We start from the raw sequence: 16,018 nt of genomic DNA, 5'->3' as shown, positions 1-16,018 counted from the left end.
CTTGTTTTATTTTTAAATTGAACAGATACTTGGTGTATTCATCTGTTTTACGATGAATAATCGCATTACCTTTTAGAAACAGAATACAGAATTGAGTTTTGTCTGGAAAATGGAAGCTCTGATTTCCTGCGTGTTTTATTTTTTTATTTTTTGTGGGTCTGCAGATAAACAGGGAGTGGGGCTGGGGAAGATGTTTCAGGTAAACTGGTAATACCACGTTGTAAATTGTCATTGTGAACAGCTAACTAATTTAGGAGTTATAATTAGGAATCTTTTCCATTTATTTGTTTGGGAGAAAAACGAAATAGTTTCCCAGTTTTAGTAAAAAACATTTTTGTATAAATGGTTTATTTGTTCCCTTTGTCTCTCAGGTGTTAGATGTAATAGAAAACTGTAAGAATGGCTTAGAGCAGAAATCTGTATAGTCCAGTACTGATGTGTGGGGTAGTAGGAAAATGTGTTTGGAAACTTGTGTGCTGCAGATGTCCTGAGCTAGAGGTTTGGCATCTTAAACAGCCCTTGAACTATTTTCCGTTAATTTAGTTACTTTAGGGGCAATTTTATAGCCCAGGATGAAGAGGCCCCAAAAGGCAGAGTTCTGTAATGGAATGACTATAAGTTTAAAAAACAAAACCAAACCACCAAACAGACAAACAACAGATCAACCAATTAAAAACCAAATACCTTGCTAAAAATTTTATGTTAATTTCATTTGGTGCCTGCAAGTTCTTGTTTTTGAGGCATAATGAAAATTTCGCCTTTTGTATCTTATGCCAGGCATGATCTAATAGACTTTTGTCAGGTCACCTTTCAGAGCAGGGAAGTCTTATTTCATCTCTTGGCTGGAGGGCCTTCCACAGCCTTGTGATTGTCCTTTTTTTCCCCATTTCCAAACCGGAGGAGACCAGAACTGTTGGCATCGCACAAGCTTTGGGTGCCATGGGGATTTCGAGTGGCAGTTTCCTGCTCTCTGCTTCTGGTTTCCTCTCTTTTTATAATGCAGTGCAGGGGGGATTAGGTGTCAGCTCTGAGACCTTCTAAGTCTCTGTTTTGTGATAATAGATACTTGACAGCTTGTTACTGTGTATATAAAATCATTTTTAAGTTTCTTTGCATTTATTGAAACTTAATTTCCCATGCTTTAGCATTGCCAGATTTTCTTTTTATCGTCCCTGAACTTTTGCAACAGTGGCAGGTTTCATCTCATTCCTGTGTTTTCCCCCATCATCTGAGTATGTTCAAAGACAGAGGTTCCAACTCGTGCATCTCTGAAGCTCTGAGGAGTCCCTGTTCACCTGAAACTGCTTGTTACTGGTCTGTGATACCTTCCTACCAGTTGTTGACAAGAGAATTCTCTTCCTTATATAATAACAATTTTGAACTTTTAGCTAAAGAATTTTTGAATGACTTTTTGGAAATTCATGAATATCGTTCCTGTTGGATCATCCTCATTTTCCCGCTGCATAGCTCCATCAGAAACTGCTGTTAAGATGACTTGAGCCTGCATAACCCTTCCTTGGGTACGTTTGTTTGTTACTGAAGTGAGTTTATGGCTGGCTCACAGCCCCCAGCTCCCTGTGGCCTTCTAAAAGAGACCATAACTCCCTTGGTACCCAGGTGAGTTAAGCTGGAATAAACAACACAGAATTGACTGAGTTCAAACTGGTAGCTTCTCTCGAAAAACACATCTAGCCATGGAATGGCTTTATCCATATTAAGCAAAATGTCTGCAAACACTTGCACTGTCCTGGGGCTGAGTCCCCAGCCCCTTGTGTTGCATCAGTGCGATGCCTTCAGAGGGAATTTTACTCACCCTTTGAAAGCCAGGGCTTCGGTAGTGCAGAGTATGACCCAGTGCACTCAGCTGCATAGAAGAAAATCATTTCTCCAGTAATAACAAAACATAACAAGGCTTTACACATCTACTTTGCAAGTGTGTACATATAATCCGGAACAGAGGAATCCAAAAGTGAAAACAGGAGAGTTAATTTGCTGGTGCAGATCCACTGGACAACTTGAACTTACAGCTAACTCTGAGAACAAAAGGCTTAGTTTGTCTTGGCGCTGCGTATAAGTACATGAGAACTAAAGGATTTAAATAATCTCACTAAAAGACCTTCTAAACAGTCGAAAACATTGGAGGGAAAGGTTGGAAATCAAAAGTCTTATGAGAATATGGCAAAGCGAGCTGCCAAATAAAGCATCCTTCAGAGAAGGCTGTTTAGAAGATGTTTTTTTAGCACTTTTATTTTTTAAAAGATCAGTGTGTGCTGGCAGAAATCCGGCTTCTGGTTTGTATGAAAGTTACCTGTACCCAGGGATGCAAGCCACAGATCTCAGTTTTACCTGAGTGGTCCCTGTGAAAGGAACTGCTGCATGCAGAAAAGCACATACGATGGCTACCCAAAGTACTCGGTATTTCACAATCAAAATGTGCATCTGGTATGTTTCTTGGAGTGCCACACGGCAAAAGATTAGGGAGAAAATAAGTAACATCTCTCTCCCTGTCAGCAACTTTCCTGCTAAGCCACCTTAAAAAAATAACTTGTTTTTCTGATTTCTGTTTGAGCATTGGGAAGCAGTATCAGGGAAAGAACAATGAACATTTTGAGGAAGTTACTCTCTCGGTGCTTCCAAGCTGTGGAAAGAAACAGTTCCTGTTGTCTGCCTGAGGAGCAGAGAAGAGTGACAGTAAGAGCTAATTAAACACAGCCAATAGAAATCACCTTTAACTACATGGCAGCATTTAAAAAAGTTGTTACAGCCACACATTTTACAGTTAATCACACAGTTCTACTTCAACTCAAAACAGGTGGTGTGGCACCAGCTCCCAGCATAACTTGAAAAGTTACTGAAACATTGTCAGAATACACCTCAAACATCAGCCTCCCTGGGGGCTGCAGCCGGGGGCTACAAGGTAACCCTCAGAGCAGGACAGCAGCACCATCGGGGTGTGCTAACACTGGGTCAGGAGGGAAGAAAGCAGGGCCTGGCAGGGCTTACAGAAATCGTGACAAAGAAACAGGAGATGCGGTTACAGAAGGGTCAGGATGCTGCTTCCCAGAGAACAGCTGCACAGCAGCTGCAGCCCAGCAGCAACAGTTCCTCTAACCCCACTGCTTTGTCTAACGATGAAAGGAGCCACAGGGGCACAGCGTGGGTGATGCAGGCCTTCTTCCCAGAGCCAACACTTACCTCACAGAGTGCCAGAGGGCACCTGAGCACTGCAGCGGATCATCAGCACTTCCTCAGAACAGGACACAGCTAGTTTAAGTGTTTTCTTCAGGAGTCTACTCAATTTCTCTGGTCTTTGAGTGGATCTAGTTAAAGATGACTGAGGTAGCCTACAGCAGGCATGTTTCTGGGAGACTTGCTCTAGCCTACAGAGGATTATACATGTACTTTTTGACTTTTTTTTTGTTTAAAGAGTTGTGTTATTGCTGTGTTTTGCCTCCCTTCCATTTGGTAACCACACTGGAGCAGCCCCGGGATGTCACAACAGCCCGCGTACCAGGTCAGTGGCAGCGGGTGTGCCGTCTGTACCAGCTGACGCCAAACACGAGACAGTCTGGGTATAAACCACTTCTGCAGTGAAAAGCAGCTCGTTAGGCACTCCAGCCACCAGCACAACACTAACAAACACAAACACACCTTCGTGCATTTTTAAGGCAATGATTATTGAAGAGTGCCGAACAGATGAAGAGGCTGCACGTCCCGTGGGATTTCCGCCCCAAGCCCGTTGGGCACACATCTGAAGGTGAGCAGCTGTGTCACTCGGGCAGCGGCGATGAGCAGTTAAAGGTCAGGAGTGAGGTGCCTCGTGCAGGTGTCTGCCACAGCCACGCAGACACAGAGGTGCACCATGCCAGTATTAGTTTACCGCGACACTGATCTGAAGACTGTGTCCTTTCTTGCCAAATGTGCAGCTACGTTCTCTCGAAAGTCATGGATATAATTGTATTGCTGAAAAAGCACAACCAGATTTGCAGTAAGTGCTGCGTACTTTTGAAACAGGCACTACCCATTTTACAAAGCTGTTTGATTCCCCAGAATCAAAGCAGCACCCCGCTGCCTGTTTAGTTCTTTTTGTGCTTACTCCAAATCCTTTGGAATTCTTCACCATCAGATTAGAGAGATCTTAGCTCAGATCCTACGGTTGCCTTAAAAGACGTGTGAATGCAAGGCAACTCTAAACATAGTCGTTGATAGGTGGGAGCCTCACGTTATAACTCAGAGCTGCTTTACGTGGGTCAGAAGAGTATTGTGCTCTCCACAGCGAGCCCGTGATGCAGAACACTGACTTTGGCCAGTAATAACTAAGCATGAGTTTGTGCTAAGCACTCTTAGGTCAGCCCATACGTCATTCGGAGTACTAACACACAGATGTTCCAAATGAAATAAAAGCATCAGTCAGTGGCTGAAGGACCAGCCACCCAACCTAGTGCCTCTGAAGGAGTCACATTACAGTATCCGTTTGTGTCCCCCCCCTCCTTCGAGCAGGGATGCAAGCTGCTCCCTGTCTGCCCTCATGGTCTGTGGAAAACATTTTCAAATAGTTCAGACAAGAGTTGGCTTCCAAAGAGGCCTAGAGCCGGCAGAAATAGGCTTCTTGAGAACAACTGCTTCTTGCAAACTATTCTTATAAACTGATTAAAGGTCAGCTTGTATAGGTACTTCCATTGATACAAGTAGCTAAAATCCTCACCAAAACGAGGAAAAGAAAAATTGTTCAGCAGCTTAGACCTCCCACCAGGTAGGTGTTAACACTAATGCTAGGGGTACTTCTTTAAAGAAGACTGCTAGGGTATTGATGTGACAGCTGCAGAAGACAAACATCTGCTGGATTAGAAAAATGCAGGAGAACAAGGCAGGAAAATTAAGCAGATGTCCAACCTATGAGGAGAATAGGGACACCAGAAAAAGGAACAATGGCTCAGCAAGCCATAAGCAGGGCTAAGGACAAGAAAGCAACATGTTATTAGTGATGGTGAAGAGTAGACAGGCAGGACAGCTGCTGAATTCAGTGCAGGCAGACCATGATGGCATTGGCATGAAAGCCAAACACCAGAAGCAGCTCAAAACCCAGGAGAGCAGCAGGGACACCAGCTGTGGAACATCTCAAAGACAGAGGGATCCCTTTGTAAAGTGAAGGGGAGAACTGCCCGAACTCTCCACTCATGTTTTGACACATCTATTACCTGCTGTGGCCTCGTTACCTTAACTGTCTGTATTGCCCCAGATCCTCTTAAGTTTCTGAGGCTGTCTATGGCTTGCTGAGGTGCCAGTGCGTCCGAAAGCTGAAGCAGGAGGCATGCAGCTACTGTAAGAGAAAGGTATATATGCATGTATTCTACTCAACACCACACCACTTTTGCTCAGCAATGGGTTTACGCCATGAACACCACTTTAGGAAAAAGTCCCATCAGGCCAGGGTTCACGGATCTGCTGGACCTTTTACCAAATACTGTTTGATGGCACTGGCCCCATCTGCTGCCGCTGCTCCTTCAGAGAGGGCTGCCTCGTGGGAATGGGTGTGCAAAGTGGGTTTGTTAATCAGGCATTGAGGGGGGAAGGCAGCTACTTACTGAGACATGAGCGTCCAAGGCCACCATAACAGCTGAAAGAGTAAAGGATGTTAGGCTGTAACTGGCTGTAGTACACTGTGACACCCAGAGCCCCCTCAGCATGCGAGTGTAAGATACAGTTCTTGCCTTAATATAATCAAGAGGATCAGTGGTACAAGAACATCAGAACTGCTACTATTTACAAGGCTAACTCCCACCTATTCTTCAGGCCTTCCTTTATTACTGTCTTTTTTTTTTTTTTTTAAGATAATATGCAATTTTAAAGTTCCCCTTCATTCTTAGTAATAGTCCCAAAGGCACAGGAAAACAGAAAAAGGCATCAAGAAGAACAAATCTCAATGTTCTTTAAATCCTCCTCCAGATTAAGGCTTCAATAACAGTTGTGAGCTAATGACAGCAGCAGGCTTGTGCACCAGCAGGAAGCCCAGGATGCTCAGTGGATGCCTGCCTGGGGAGCTGTCAGCAGGATCTTTCAGGGAACATGGATCCAGGAAAGCTCTTTCCCTCTATCCTGAGCTCGGCTACAAATGCTGAAGGATACAGCTTTAAAACAGTTTTGTGCGATTTAGGAGAGAATTTTGCACTGCTAGAACCCACCAAGCCTCTGGTAAACAGCCCAGGGCTCCACTATCCTCTGCCATCTGCTTCAGTTTGCAGCTCTTATTGTATAGCTGATATCCAGTGAGGCTAGCAGCAAGGAGTCACGTGGGGCCACTCGACACACATTTTAAAACACTTGTGGGACAGAGCAACAGGAAGTGGGAGATGCAGATCTCACAGAGGCCAAGTTAGCTTACATGACACAAGAAGCTTTTATAGCTTTAACTAACCCTAAAGAAAGCAGTTGTCATTTGACAGGACTCTTGTTTCAGCTGGTCAAGTAGGAATGTGCAGTGAAAGGAAGGCAACTAGAACCTACTGTATGATTGTCTTCTGGTTGCTTTCCAGGCAGCTTCTGAGCTCTTCCAGAATTTTGCAGCACTCGGCAACGTCAGGAGCGTCCCCATCCAGAATAGGATAGTGGTGCACACAGATCCCATGCTGTTGGTAGGCGTCTATAAGGTTTGGTACTCGGTATTTTAGGAGTTCTCCTCTGGTACAAAGCACAAATATATCCTGTGTCCCATAGTTCTTTAGTTCATCTGCCAACAGATTAAGACACTTGCAAATAAACAAAAGCCTATCGAGCTTAAGGATAAACAAATAAGCTACTTGGTACTGATCCCCTTGTTTAATCTTCAAAGTTCAGACAGTAGAAGTTACCACTTTTGCTTTAAGCAGCGTTTACTTCCATCAAGTCCTGCCTATGTTTGCCTTCAGGTAACCCATCTGTGAGAGGAATTTCCACAGTTCAGAGGCAGCCTTGAGACAAGCCTCACTAGAAATCACGTCACCACTCTAAACAGTCCTGTCAACTACTGCTAGCTTAAACATGATTCTGTCCCATCTCCAGCTACAATTGTCCAAACAGGATTTTCTTGCTATTAGTCTCTGCTCTACTAGTCATTACAGTTGAATACTACCACAAGTTCTTACACAATCTCACTTTTCTCTGGGAAGATAACATCATGGCATGTACAGGGACACTATAACATCCACTGTAAGAGGACAAATAAGGCACCACTACCTTCTCAGTCAAGCTGTGTTTCAAATACACAGCATCTGGATCCTTGTGCCCAAGTTAGATAAAGAATCAACTTCAGCAGTTTCCAGGCTAAGTCAAACCTCTAGCCTGTAAGGAATAACTTGTGCTTTCAGTTTACCCACAGGTCGTTCTTACCCATTCCATTGTAATGAGAGGCACTTATGCACTGGCCAGAAGACTCACCGATATCTTTCTGAAGATTCCTTCTAACATCCTTAAACTTGCAACCTAAAATACATTACGAATGATGATTATGACCCCAGGTAAGTGACATGTACGAAATGGCTGCTACAACCAAAAGAACAGAAAACAGACACCAAAGAAAACAACAAAGCCACGCTACCAATGACAGTCCTTAGTTTTGCAAATGCATCACTAGTGCAGAAGACAGTTTAAACACCTTCATCTGCTTAACACTGCAATATAATCGTATTTTTAAAACTGCCCAAGGTTTTAAACTGTTGTGCATCTTCCAGATAAAAAGCTTGGGATATTAAAATCAGGGTACATGTGGAGAAAAAAAAAAAGAGGAAAAACACCTCCCCCCCCCCCAAACTCATAAATAGAAGGACCGGATAGGGATAACTGCAGAGTTTTATGTTGTCTAGTAGTAAAATAAGTTCTGAACCATTCTGTAACATCAGGAATCTCACTGAAAATCCTCCTTCTAGATTAATAATCAACATATCACAATATCAATTTTTTAAACTCAAGGCACGCTACTAAGGCTTTTTTGCAACCCCTACAGAACTCTACCCTATAAAACTCACAGCTATTGTTTGGTTTGTGAAAGGTAATTGCTTAAAGTATTTGTACTGTGTCTTTTGTCTCTTTCCCCTCCTCAAAAGATTGTGTATCTCTAGAAACATCTGAGAACATGAGAGCAAAATCCTGCAGAAAAGCTCTATTGGCAGGGCCATGACTGGAGGCTACTCAGGCAGCTTAACATGGAAATGCAGCTGTTTTCAGCATATAAATTTGCTTGTGTTCAAGTGTTAGTGGGATTCTCATCAGCACTGGACATCACCACTCATCAGCGCTGCTCATCAGCAAACAATAGTGCAACCCAGACACTCAGGGAGGGTGGTACAGAAGTGTCAGTGCAGCAAATAAGTGTAATTTAAGGCAGTTATAAAGGAATTATTTTTTAGAGCAGTCTTGTTTCACTTATGTTGCTGCTCATTATAAGTAGTGAAAATATTTGGCTTTTTAACCATACTGATAGTGGAAGATAGACATCTTATCACTCCGCTAGACAACACTGCATTAAGACATCCTCTAAATTGGCCTTGTTATTTTTAAACACTTATTCCAGTCATCCATTGCAAAATAAGTCACTACCAAATAAACTGAATGCAGAATTTAAGGGTACAGAGCATTACGCCTCTTCAGCTTCAAACACGCCTGCAAATCCAGTAAATGCTTCTTACCTGGAAGGGAACACACTCCCAGGAGCTTAGAAGAGTAGACAGGAGACAAAGACAACCTATCAGGAAACAAAAAAAACAGACAATCAGAAGAGAACCTTTTGGTTACTTGAAGAGAGATAACTCGCCACCAGACACTCATTTTCTGTGGGACCATGAGAAGTTAGCATCTCGATAGCGCTGTAAGAACGAAACAGAGCGCAGTCCAGCAGCTACAAGTCCTCACGGACAGTTTTCAGCGGGAACTTCCTACAACACCAAGCGAAGGAACCCGGTCCCCTCTGCCCTAACAGACCCACAGAGGCCGCCTGGCGCTGACCAGACCCCTCCCGGCCCCGCCGCCCCTGCCCCGGGGTCGCTGCCGGTCCCGCTGCGGCTCTTGTGAGGCTCCCCCCGGGTCGCGCAGCGGGGGCCGGCCACAGGCACCCCCAGCGCCCCACGGGGAGCGGCCGCTCCCTCACCAGGACACCGCCAGCGGCGCCCGCTCCTCCTCGGCGGCCTCTTCGTCCGAGGAGTCCCAAGGGCCAGCCTGCATGGTGCCGGCGTGGCTGCGGCAGGGCATAAACGAGGGCCTCACCCAGGGTCCAGCCCCTCCGCCCCCAGCATGGCCCCACCCCTCAGCCCCTGCCTCACCGCCCACAAAATGGCGGCGCTGCCCGCCCACAAAATGGCGGCGCTCCTTCACCACCGCCCCTTGGAGCTCTTCCCGCCCACCCGCCGGCACCTCATTGGCTCTCTATTCCCGCGCTTCTTCTAGCGGAGCTCCGACTTTCTCGCGAGGAGCAGCGCGCTGATTGGCGGGCGGCGCTGGAGAGCTGAGCTGATTGGCTAGGGACCGAGAGGCGGGAAGAGGGGGCTCGGGGCTGACGTGGTGTGAGGCAGAGGGAGCTCTGGGGGGTGAAGGGTGAGGTGGCGGTTGTGTACCCGTTCCCGTGGCCGTCTTCGGCGTCGGCTTTCTGACAGAAAAAGGGACTGGGACGTGCCCTGCTTCCATGTGGCTGCTGCCCTGGCCACCCGGGAGGCCGTTCTGGGGGAAAAAGGGGTCCCAGCACTTCCCGTTCGTCCAAGCCTGGAGGTTTCTAGAGCTTTCTAGAAGGAAGTAGTGTTTGCTCTTTTGAACTAAGAACCCAACATCAGATATCCTCGTGGCAGTTTGACCTGTAGGGCCTTGGGCTGGCCAGACCTCACCGATGTGCTGTTAGGAAAGAAAGTTGCGGTGCGTGCTCCTGTGAGATCTGCTGCTGAAACACTTAGACTTGGGGCAACCCTGATGTGTCCATGTCTTATCCTTAACACGTTCCACTTTTCTAGTGTGTAAATGATAATTTGAAGAGCTTGCTGTTGCCCGTACTGAAGGCATTTTGGCAGTCCTGTTTTTGCAGTGTTTCAGCAAATGATTTAGGATTGCAGGCCCATTAATTAGCAGGAAAAATGCCTGTTGGTAGTGATTAATTTTGTTTTAGACAATGGTGTTGAAGCCATTTCACAGTCTATGCTTAGATATGTGTAGACCTGTGTTGTGAAGGGGCCAGACCTGAATAGTGATTTTTATGTCTTGAACAATTTCAAAGATGATAATTACAGTCAAAAGAAAGGCTGTGTCCAGGCTCCCTGAGTGGTTTGAGTTTGGTTTGATTCTCAACAGGGCCAGAGCAAGCCCTCCAGCTGTGGAGTTGTTAGATTTTAGTTCTGCATTAGCAACCTTAGTTCCACAGCCTGGGGATGTTAATGAAACCTGTTAGAGAAGGACTGCAGAAACAACTCGCTTGGTATGGCAGGATTTGGGGGAGGTTTAGGGAATGAAGAAAAGGATGATGAGAGGATCAAGTAGAGGACCGGTTCATTGAAACAGAGAATTTGATAGCACATGTACAAAAATTGCATTAGTGCACATAATGGAGAAATAAAACAATGCAGATGTGGAGGTTGCTGACTAAGATGAGAAATGGGAAGAAATACAGCCTAAGAAGTGAGGCAACACGAGAAGAGCCAGCCACTGTAGCTGCAAACATCATTCTAACTTCTCGGCAACTGTGTGAAAGAACAGGTATGTTGTTTGCTTCTATTCACCATCTTTTTGCTCTGTTCCCCTTAGAGACTATTTGTAACACTCGTACTGTTTTGATATAAGTGTGAAGTTCTCCATATGTTTTCCATTGCTTTTACCTATTCCTATGAAAAGTATTGCAGATTTTAACTCTGAGTATTGTATGAAAGCAGTGACGTGAGACTGATAAATGTAAAAAAAAAAATTGCAGCAATGCTAATGGTCCTGGTTGTTTTCTGAGAAGGTCAGAGGAATTCTTTGGGGTTTGGGTACTTTCACGTGGTAGAAATCAGTATAGCATTGCATGAAACCTGAAATGGTAATAACAGGTGGCAATGCCAATGAGTCTGCAAGATGTGGGGACAGAGCTTGGGTCTGTTGTGGCAGAACTGAACAGGTATAGTATGCAAGTGTGAAACCTGGAGCAAGTGTGGGAAGGAAAGATTAAAAACAAACCTTGAGGAGATCTCCTGAGATTCCTTATTACCCTGGGCGTTTTGCAACAGTAAATGGTAACTATGATGTTTATTAGCTGACTACTTGTTAGGGCTGTTTGTTTGTGTGTTTTTAAATTAAGTTGTTTCCCAGAACATCAAGTTGTAGTGTGCTAAAACATCTAAATCGTCTTTTTTTGTGATATATTTTATAGGAATGACTAACAGATGTTGGTCTGCAAAAAAAAAAGTGTCCTTTTGGCATATGAAATGGAACTCATCAGCATCAAGGCTTTACCTTCTGGAAATTTTTGCCAGTTTCTAGGACTGGAGGTCTGTGCAAAGTGAAGAAAAATATTCATGGGCATAGGCTGAAATACAGTGCTTGGAGGATTTAGTCTTTGCTCACTTTCAGGTAGGGATTTTATCTTCCCTGTGTTGAGCAATACCAGATATACAACGAGCATGTAATAATACTCAAAATAAACAGTTTTTCTTTGCAAGCACGGAAAATACCAAGGTATGGCAGTTGATAAAGGTAAAGGTGTTGGTATTTTTGTGGTTCTGTTTGCCCTCATTCATATATTAATCTTTTGTGCCAGGTATTGCAATGTCTATGTGTTGTCTCTATAGGTAAAATTCACACCAATTGTTTCTGAAGATAGGTTCAAGTGTTGTTTTTTTTTGTAGTCTACATGAGTTGCATTATCCCAAGGTCTCATTATTATTGCATTATATATTCCTGATGTTCTTTAAGTTTTGAGGAAAAAAAACTTAAGAATCAATAAGGATCTGAGTGGTAAGTTTGTGGCTGCTCAGGGGTTTGCTTGTTTGTTTATTGTGAGAATAATGCTCACATTACGTGACATAACACTTGTGCCTCTGATGCAGCAGTAAGTACCTTCCTAGAGATATAAAAATGATGTGCAGTGGGTAGATGGTCAGCGAGATTTTCCAAGGAGCCCTATGTCCTAGGCTGTAAATACATGTACGTAGGATGGGTTTGTGGTCTGGCAGCAAAATGTGTATACAAAATTTGTAATGTAAGAAAATGGTGGATGAAAATCAGGCAGGTCTGGTGGGTTAGCTGGGAATTTTCTCATGGACCCCATCACAACTGCTGTGAAAGCAATTCTCTACAGGTCTGTTTGGGTTTCAGGTCGTTTTCATGTCTCATTTCTCAGCAAACAGGCTCCTGAGGGCCAGCTGGCTTTCAGAAGTTACTCTGGTTTAAATAGACACCTGGCTTTCAAGTCTGTGCAGCAAAGCAAAGACAAAGTGACGGTGCCCTGAATTTATAGCCTGTCATACGGGTGAAGTGTGAACATTCAGAATGGCAGAGAAACATGGTTAAACCTGACCTGGCCTTGTTGTCCTTGGGTCAGGGGATGAGCATGTATCCCTGGGGACACTGGAGGGGTTCATAAATGTCTCGTCTGCTCTTCTGTGCTCAGGTTTCCCAGACAAAATAAATGATTGATGTGCTTCAGGTAAAAGTCTGGGAGCGAACTAGTATGAATTGAGGGGACAGTCAGGACTGGAGGGAAAAAAGGAGTGAGGGAACGTGGTGGTGGTATATGGTCTTAGCACTTACCGTGTTCAAAGATAAACCTTTAACAAACAAGTTATGTTCTTTCTCTGCAAGGAGCTGAAACGAGGTCTGGAATGGCCAAAACATCAAAATAATTTTTGTTGGTAAGACCTTTGGAAACTGATGATTCCAAGCAACTGCATGCAATGCCAAAGACTTGTTAATCACCTCTCGTTTCATGTATCAGTTTCTGGAAGCTGTGTTTTAGCAGAAGTAATTAATACATGCAGCGTTCCAAGAGATGCACTGTCATGTTTTTGGGAGCATTCCACTGGTGATATCACCAGAAGATCCCATGGGGCATCATTTCAATTTTTTGTATTGGTTTTGGAGGTTTAAAAAAAATAGGTGGAACAATTTCAGCATTTTGAAGCATCTTTTTTTTTCCCCTTGATTTTACATGTTATGTTTGCTGAAAGCTGACCACCACTACGTTGCAAGTCTTACATTGCACCTCACAATGAGGAAATAAAAGGAAAATTCTTAATACATGAGATAAAATTGTGCAATGTTTGGAGAAACAGTCCTAACTTGAGACACAAAAGAAAATTTAGAATTGCGAGCACAATTTTGGGAGATTCTGTATGTTTTCCACATCATTACTTAGTTCTCTAGCTATGCTCGACTATGTTTTGTTAGGATTTTATTCTCAATCTGTGCCAACAAAACACTTACAGATAGAAATACATCTGAATGGTGATTGTCCAGTGGTGACTGGCTCCAAGCCAACGTGTTTGCTGAAGGCAGACTCTTTGCAAGATATGTTATTTCAAAAATATTGAGCAACTACCCTCCTACTCCCAATTTTTTGAGGGAACTTTTTTCCTGCATGTGCCTGCGGTTTCTCGCTGCTTTCCATCACAACCCAGATAGCTCCGTGGCAGCCAGCTGGCAGGAAGCATGGGGCTCCTTGACTGGCTCTCCTCTCTCGGTGAGGCTGCAGCCCCCTGACTGCTCCTGGAGCTCCGAGCGAAGACGCCCTGCCGACTGAGAGCAGTTGTTGGCTTGGGAAGTGCCTCACTTGTGAGTATGGTGTGTAGTGTGCTGCCGTGGCCATAGAACTGGATTTATAGGGTATTTTGCCAGGGTAGTACCATGGAGTTAGGAGCTGAAAGAAAGACAGAGGGGGTTAAGCTCTGTCTAGCCCTATAAATCCTGCTTGTCTATTGAATTAAAACCAGAACTGAGGCTTGGCTCTGAAGCTGGTGATAAAGAACAGTGTTGCAGGGTAACTGCTGAGGGCACAGGTAAATAAAATACTTTCTCTGCAGTTTTCTGATGGTTACTGTTGACTGCCAGTGGAGATATCTTCTGCTTTTCTAGGCAGGCTGCAGCCCTTGCTTTTGTTGAGACTAATGACATAAGTGTCACTAGGATCAGGATATTTTTACTTGCAGTCTTCGTGGCAAATCCCTGTTTATTCTGGAATGAAACGTGAAGTCTTTTAGAGATACAGAAAAGCTCAAGTGATGTTTGGAGTAGAGGATTGTCTATCCTGTGCAGTTGATGTGAAATGGTGTGTATTTTTGTTCTGCCCTTCTTTTACTGCAGTTCTCTCCTACTTTTTTTTTTTGTTTTTTATAGTTTGTGTTAAATACATAAAAATTGTACCAAGTGTGGTAAAGAAAGCTTCCATAATTAAAAAAAAAAAAAAAAGGGGGAAAGAAGAATTTCAGTTTCTATCACCTTTTTCCTGCAGTGTCTGTTTACAACCTTGGAGAATTTATTGTAACAGAAGTGATTATTTAAAAGCAAAATCTTCCCCACTGTATGATTCACTTTGTGTTTCACATTGAAATCGCCTGTTTAATTGCACGAAAACTAAAAATAATTTTAATTGAGATTTTAACACGGCGTGGTTTGATTAGTGTTTGAATATATGAGCCCTACCAGGAGACGAGTAATAACAGCATTTATGGGCAACAATACAGCAGAGGAGACTGCAATGATTTTGTTACTGCTCCAAAGCAAGTCACTCATGGATCCCCGTACCGCGCTGTGTGCCGCAGCACGCTTCCATGTGCAGTTACTTGTTTTACAAGGGATAAAGTCGGATTTGCAACAAATACGGTGTTGCCCACTGAGCTGAGCATCTATCGTTGGCTTGACATAGGAGTATTTTTTTATTCCAAGTTATATGTGGCCACGTAGGTTTTGTTCTTTTCATGATGGGGCCTGCTTGTTTTTTATTATCGTTCAAATCTACTCCCTTCTTATCTAACAACAATTATTGTAAAACCTTTGGAGGGTAGAGACCCAGTTTGCAAGCACAATGATTTGAAGTTTTATTTATTTTTTTTTTTTTCTGCATTTGTGGTTTTGATGAATGTGAAGTTTCCGAAGAATGATCTAAACAGGACTCGGCAGTGACTGTAGGGAAGAACAAAGGTGTGAATGAAGGCCAAGTCTTCAGCTGAGGTCACGTTTCAGGTCACATTTGGTGACTTCTGGTTTATACTAACTTAACATCAAATTCTCCCTAGAAAATCTTATTTCTTTGTTCTTTTATCTGGTTTTTAGATGATTCACTCCTTTTTATCGCTGATTTAGCTAATATAGATTCGAACTTTTAGAACTGAGAATTCCTTTATGGTAATGAGGATGAAACAGAAAATATTGTATATAGATGAATTTGTTCTTTTTGACTGCATTTCCCAAATTGCTCATAAGAAAGCTAAAATGGCAAGCCTGAGGCTAGGGCTCTTGTGTGTTTCTGGCTTGCTATTCCAGACATTGTCTTTTCAATGATATTAAATATTTCGGCTATGACAGCACAGGTTTTTGCAGTAGAGAAGATATAAAGTCCCAAACAGACAGCTGAATTATTACTTTACTCATTGTGAAAACAGCAGGATGTGAAGTTTTGAGTAAGTGTCTGTGAAATAATTTCATGAACTGTAATGAAGGAACCAACCCAAATGTTTAATAAATGGACTTATGCTTAAATTATGTTTGAACATGTATAGTCCAGGAAAGTTTTTGAAGGTTTTGGCATAGTGAAACTTATTTTTATTTTTTTAACATGCTAGTAGGAAATACCACAGCACAGGACTGAATAAATGGACATGTTTACTTTCTTTCGCTCAGTTTTACTTTTTTATTGTTGTTTATCAGTGAGCTGTAGTGAAAATTAACTAGTCTGTGAGAGTGGAGTGATTTATGAGATGCTTAAACATTCATAGACCCGAATTTTCAGCCTGAGTAAGGGCTCTAAGCTACCGAATGCAATTCAGAGTGGAAAAGTACAGTAGTAGCAATAGTTGCCTCTTGCAAACTGTGAAATCTGATT

At 43.3% G+C, this 16,018-nt stretch overlaps 2 protein-coding genes across 13 annotated transcripts in view; one reads left to right on the top strand and one right to left on the bottom strand.

Moving 5' to 3' along the window:
* Window positions 1-3,657: 3,657 nt before the first annotated feature.
* On the bottom strand, window positions 3,658-9,291 carry CDKN3 (cyclin dependent kinase inhibitor 3). Of its 2 annotated transcripts, none has more exons than XM_040557286.1 (7): window positions 9,119-9,291; window positions 8,661-8,716; window positions 7,414-7,458; window positions 6,505-6,727; window positions 5,586-5,617; window positions 5,217-5,320; window positions 3,658-3,963 (listed from the first exon to the last, which is right to left on the bottom strand). In XM_040557286.1, the coding sequence occupies exons 1-7, from the start codon at window positions 9,217-9,219 to the stop codon at window positions 3,877-3,879; spliced, it is 648 nt and encodes a 215-aa protein (XP_040413220.1). In that variant the 5' UTR covers window positions 9,220-9,291; the 3' UTR covers window positions 3,658-3,876. The 2 variants fall into 2 exon arrangements, with proteins under 2 accessions (XP_040413220.1, XP_040413219.1); XM_040557285.1 differs by having other exon boundaries at window positions 5,199-5,320; window positions 9,119-9,277.
* A 105-nt stretch (window positions 9,292-9,396) lies between these two features.
* LOC121070315 overlaps window positions 9,397-16,018 on the top strand; it is a 131,488-nt gene continuing 124,866 nt past the window's right edge. For 7 of the 11 annotated variants that reach the window (XR_005820004.1, XR_005820001.1, XR_005820002.1 and 4 more), the window contains exons 1-2: window positions 9,397-10,704; window positions 11,354-11,553. Coding sequence is in view for 2 of the 11 variants with exons in the window: in XM_040557284.1 (XP_040413218.1) it covers window positions 10,569-10,704 (136 nt within the window). In the remaining 9 variants the exon portion in view is untranslated. The remainder of the gene's footprint in view (window positions 10,705-11,353; window positions 11,554-16,018) is intronic. The other 4 variants (XR_005819998.1, XR_005819997.1, XM_040557284.1 and 1 more) reach the window with 1 other exon arrangement.

The sequence above is a fragment of the Cygnus olor genome, chromosome 5 (assembly GCF_009769625.2).
Source record: "Cygnus olor isolate bCygOlo1 chromosome 5, bCygOlo1.pri.v2, whole genome shotgun sequence".
Classification (NCBI taxonomy): Eukaryota; Metazoa; Chordata; class Aves; order Anseriformes; family Anatidae; genus Cygnus; species Cygnus olor.
Note: the sequence above shows the minus strand (reverse complement) of the source record. Positions and strands in the feature narration are given on the sequence as shown.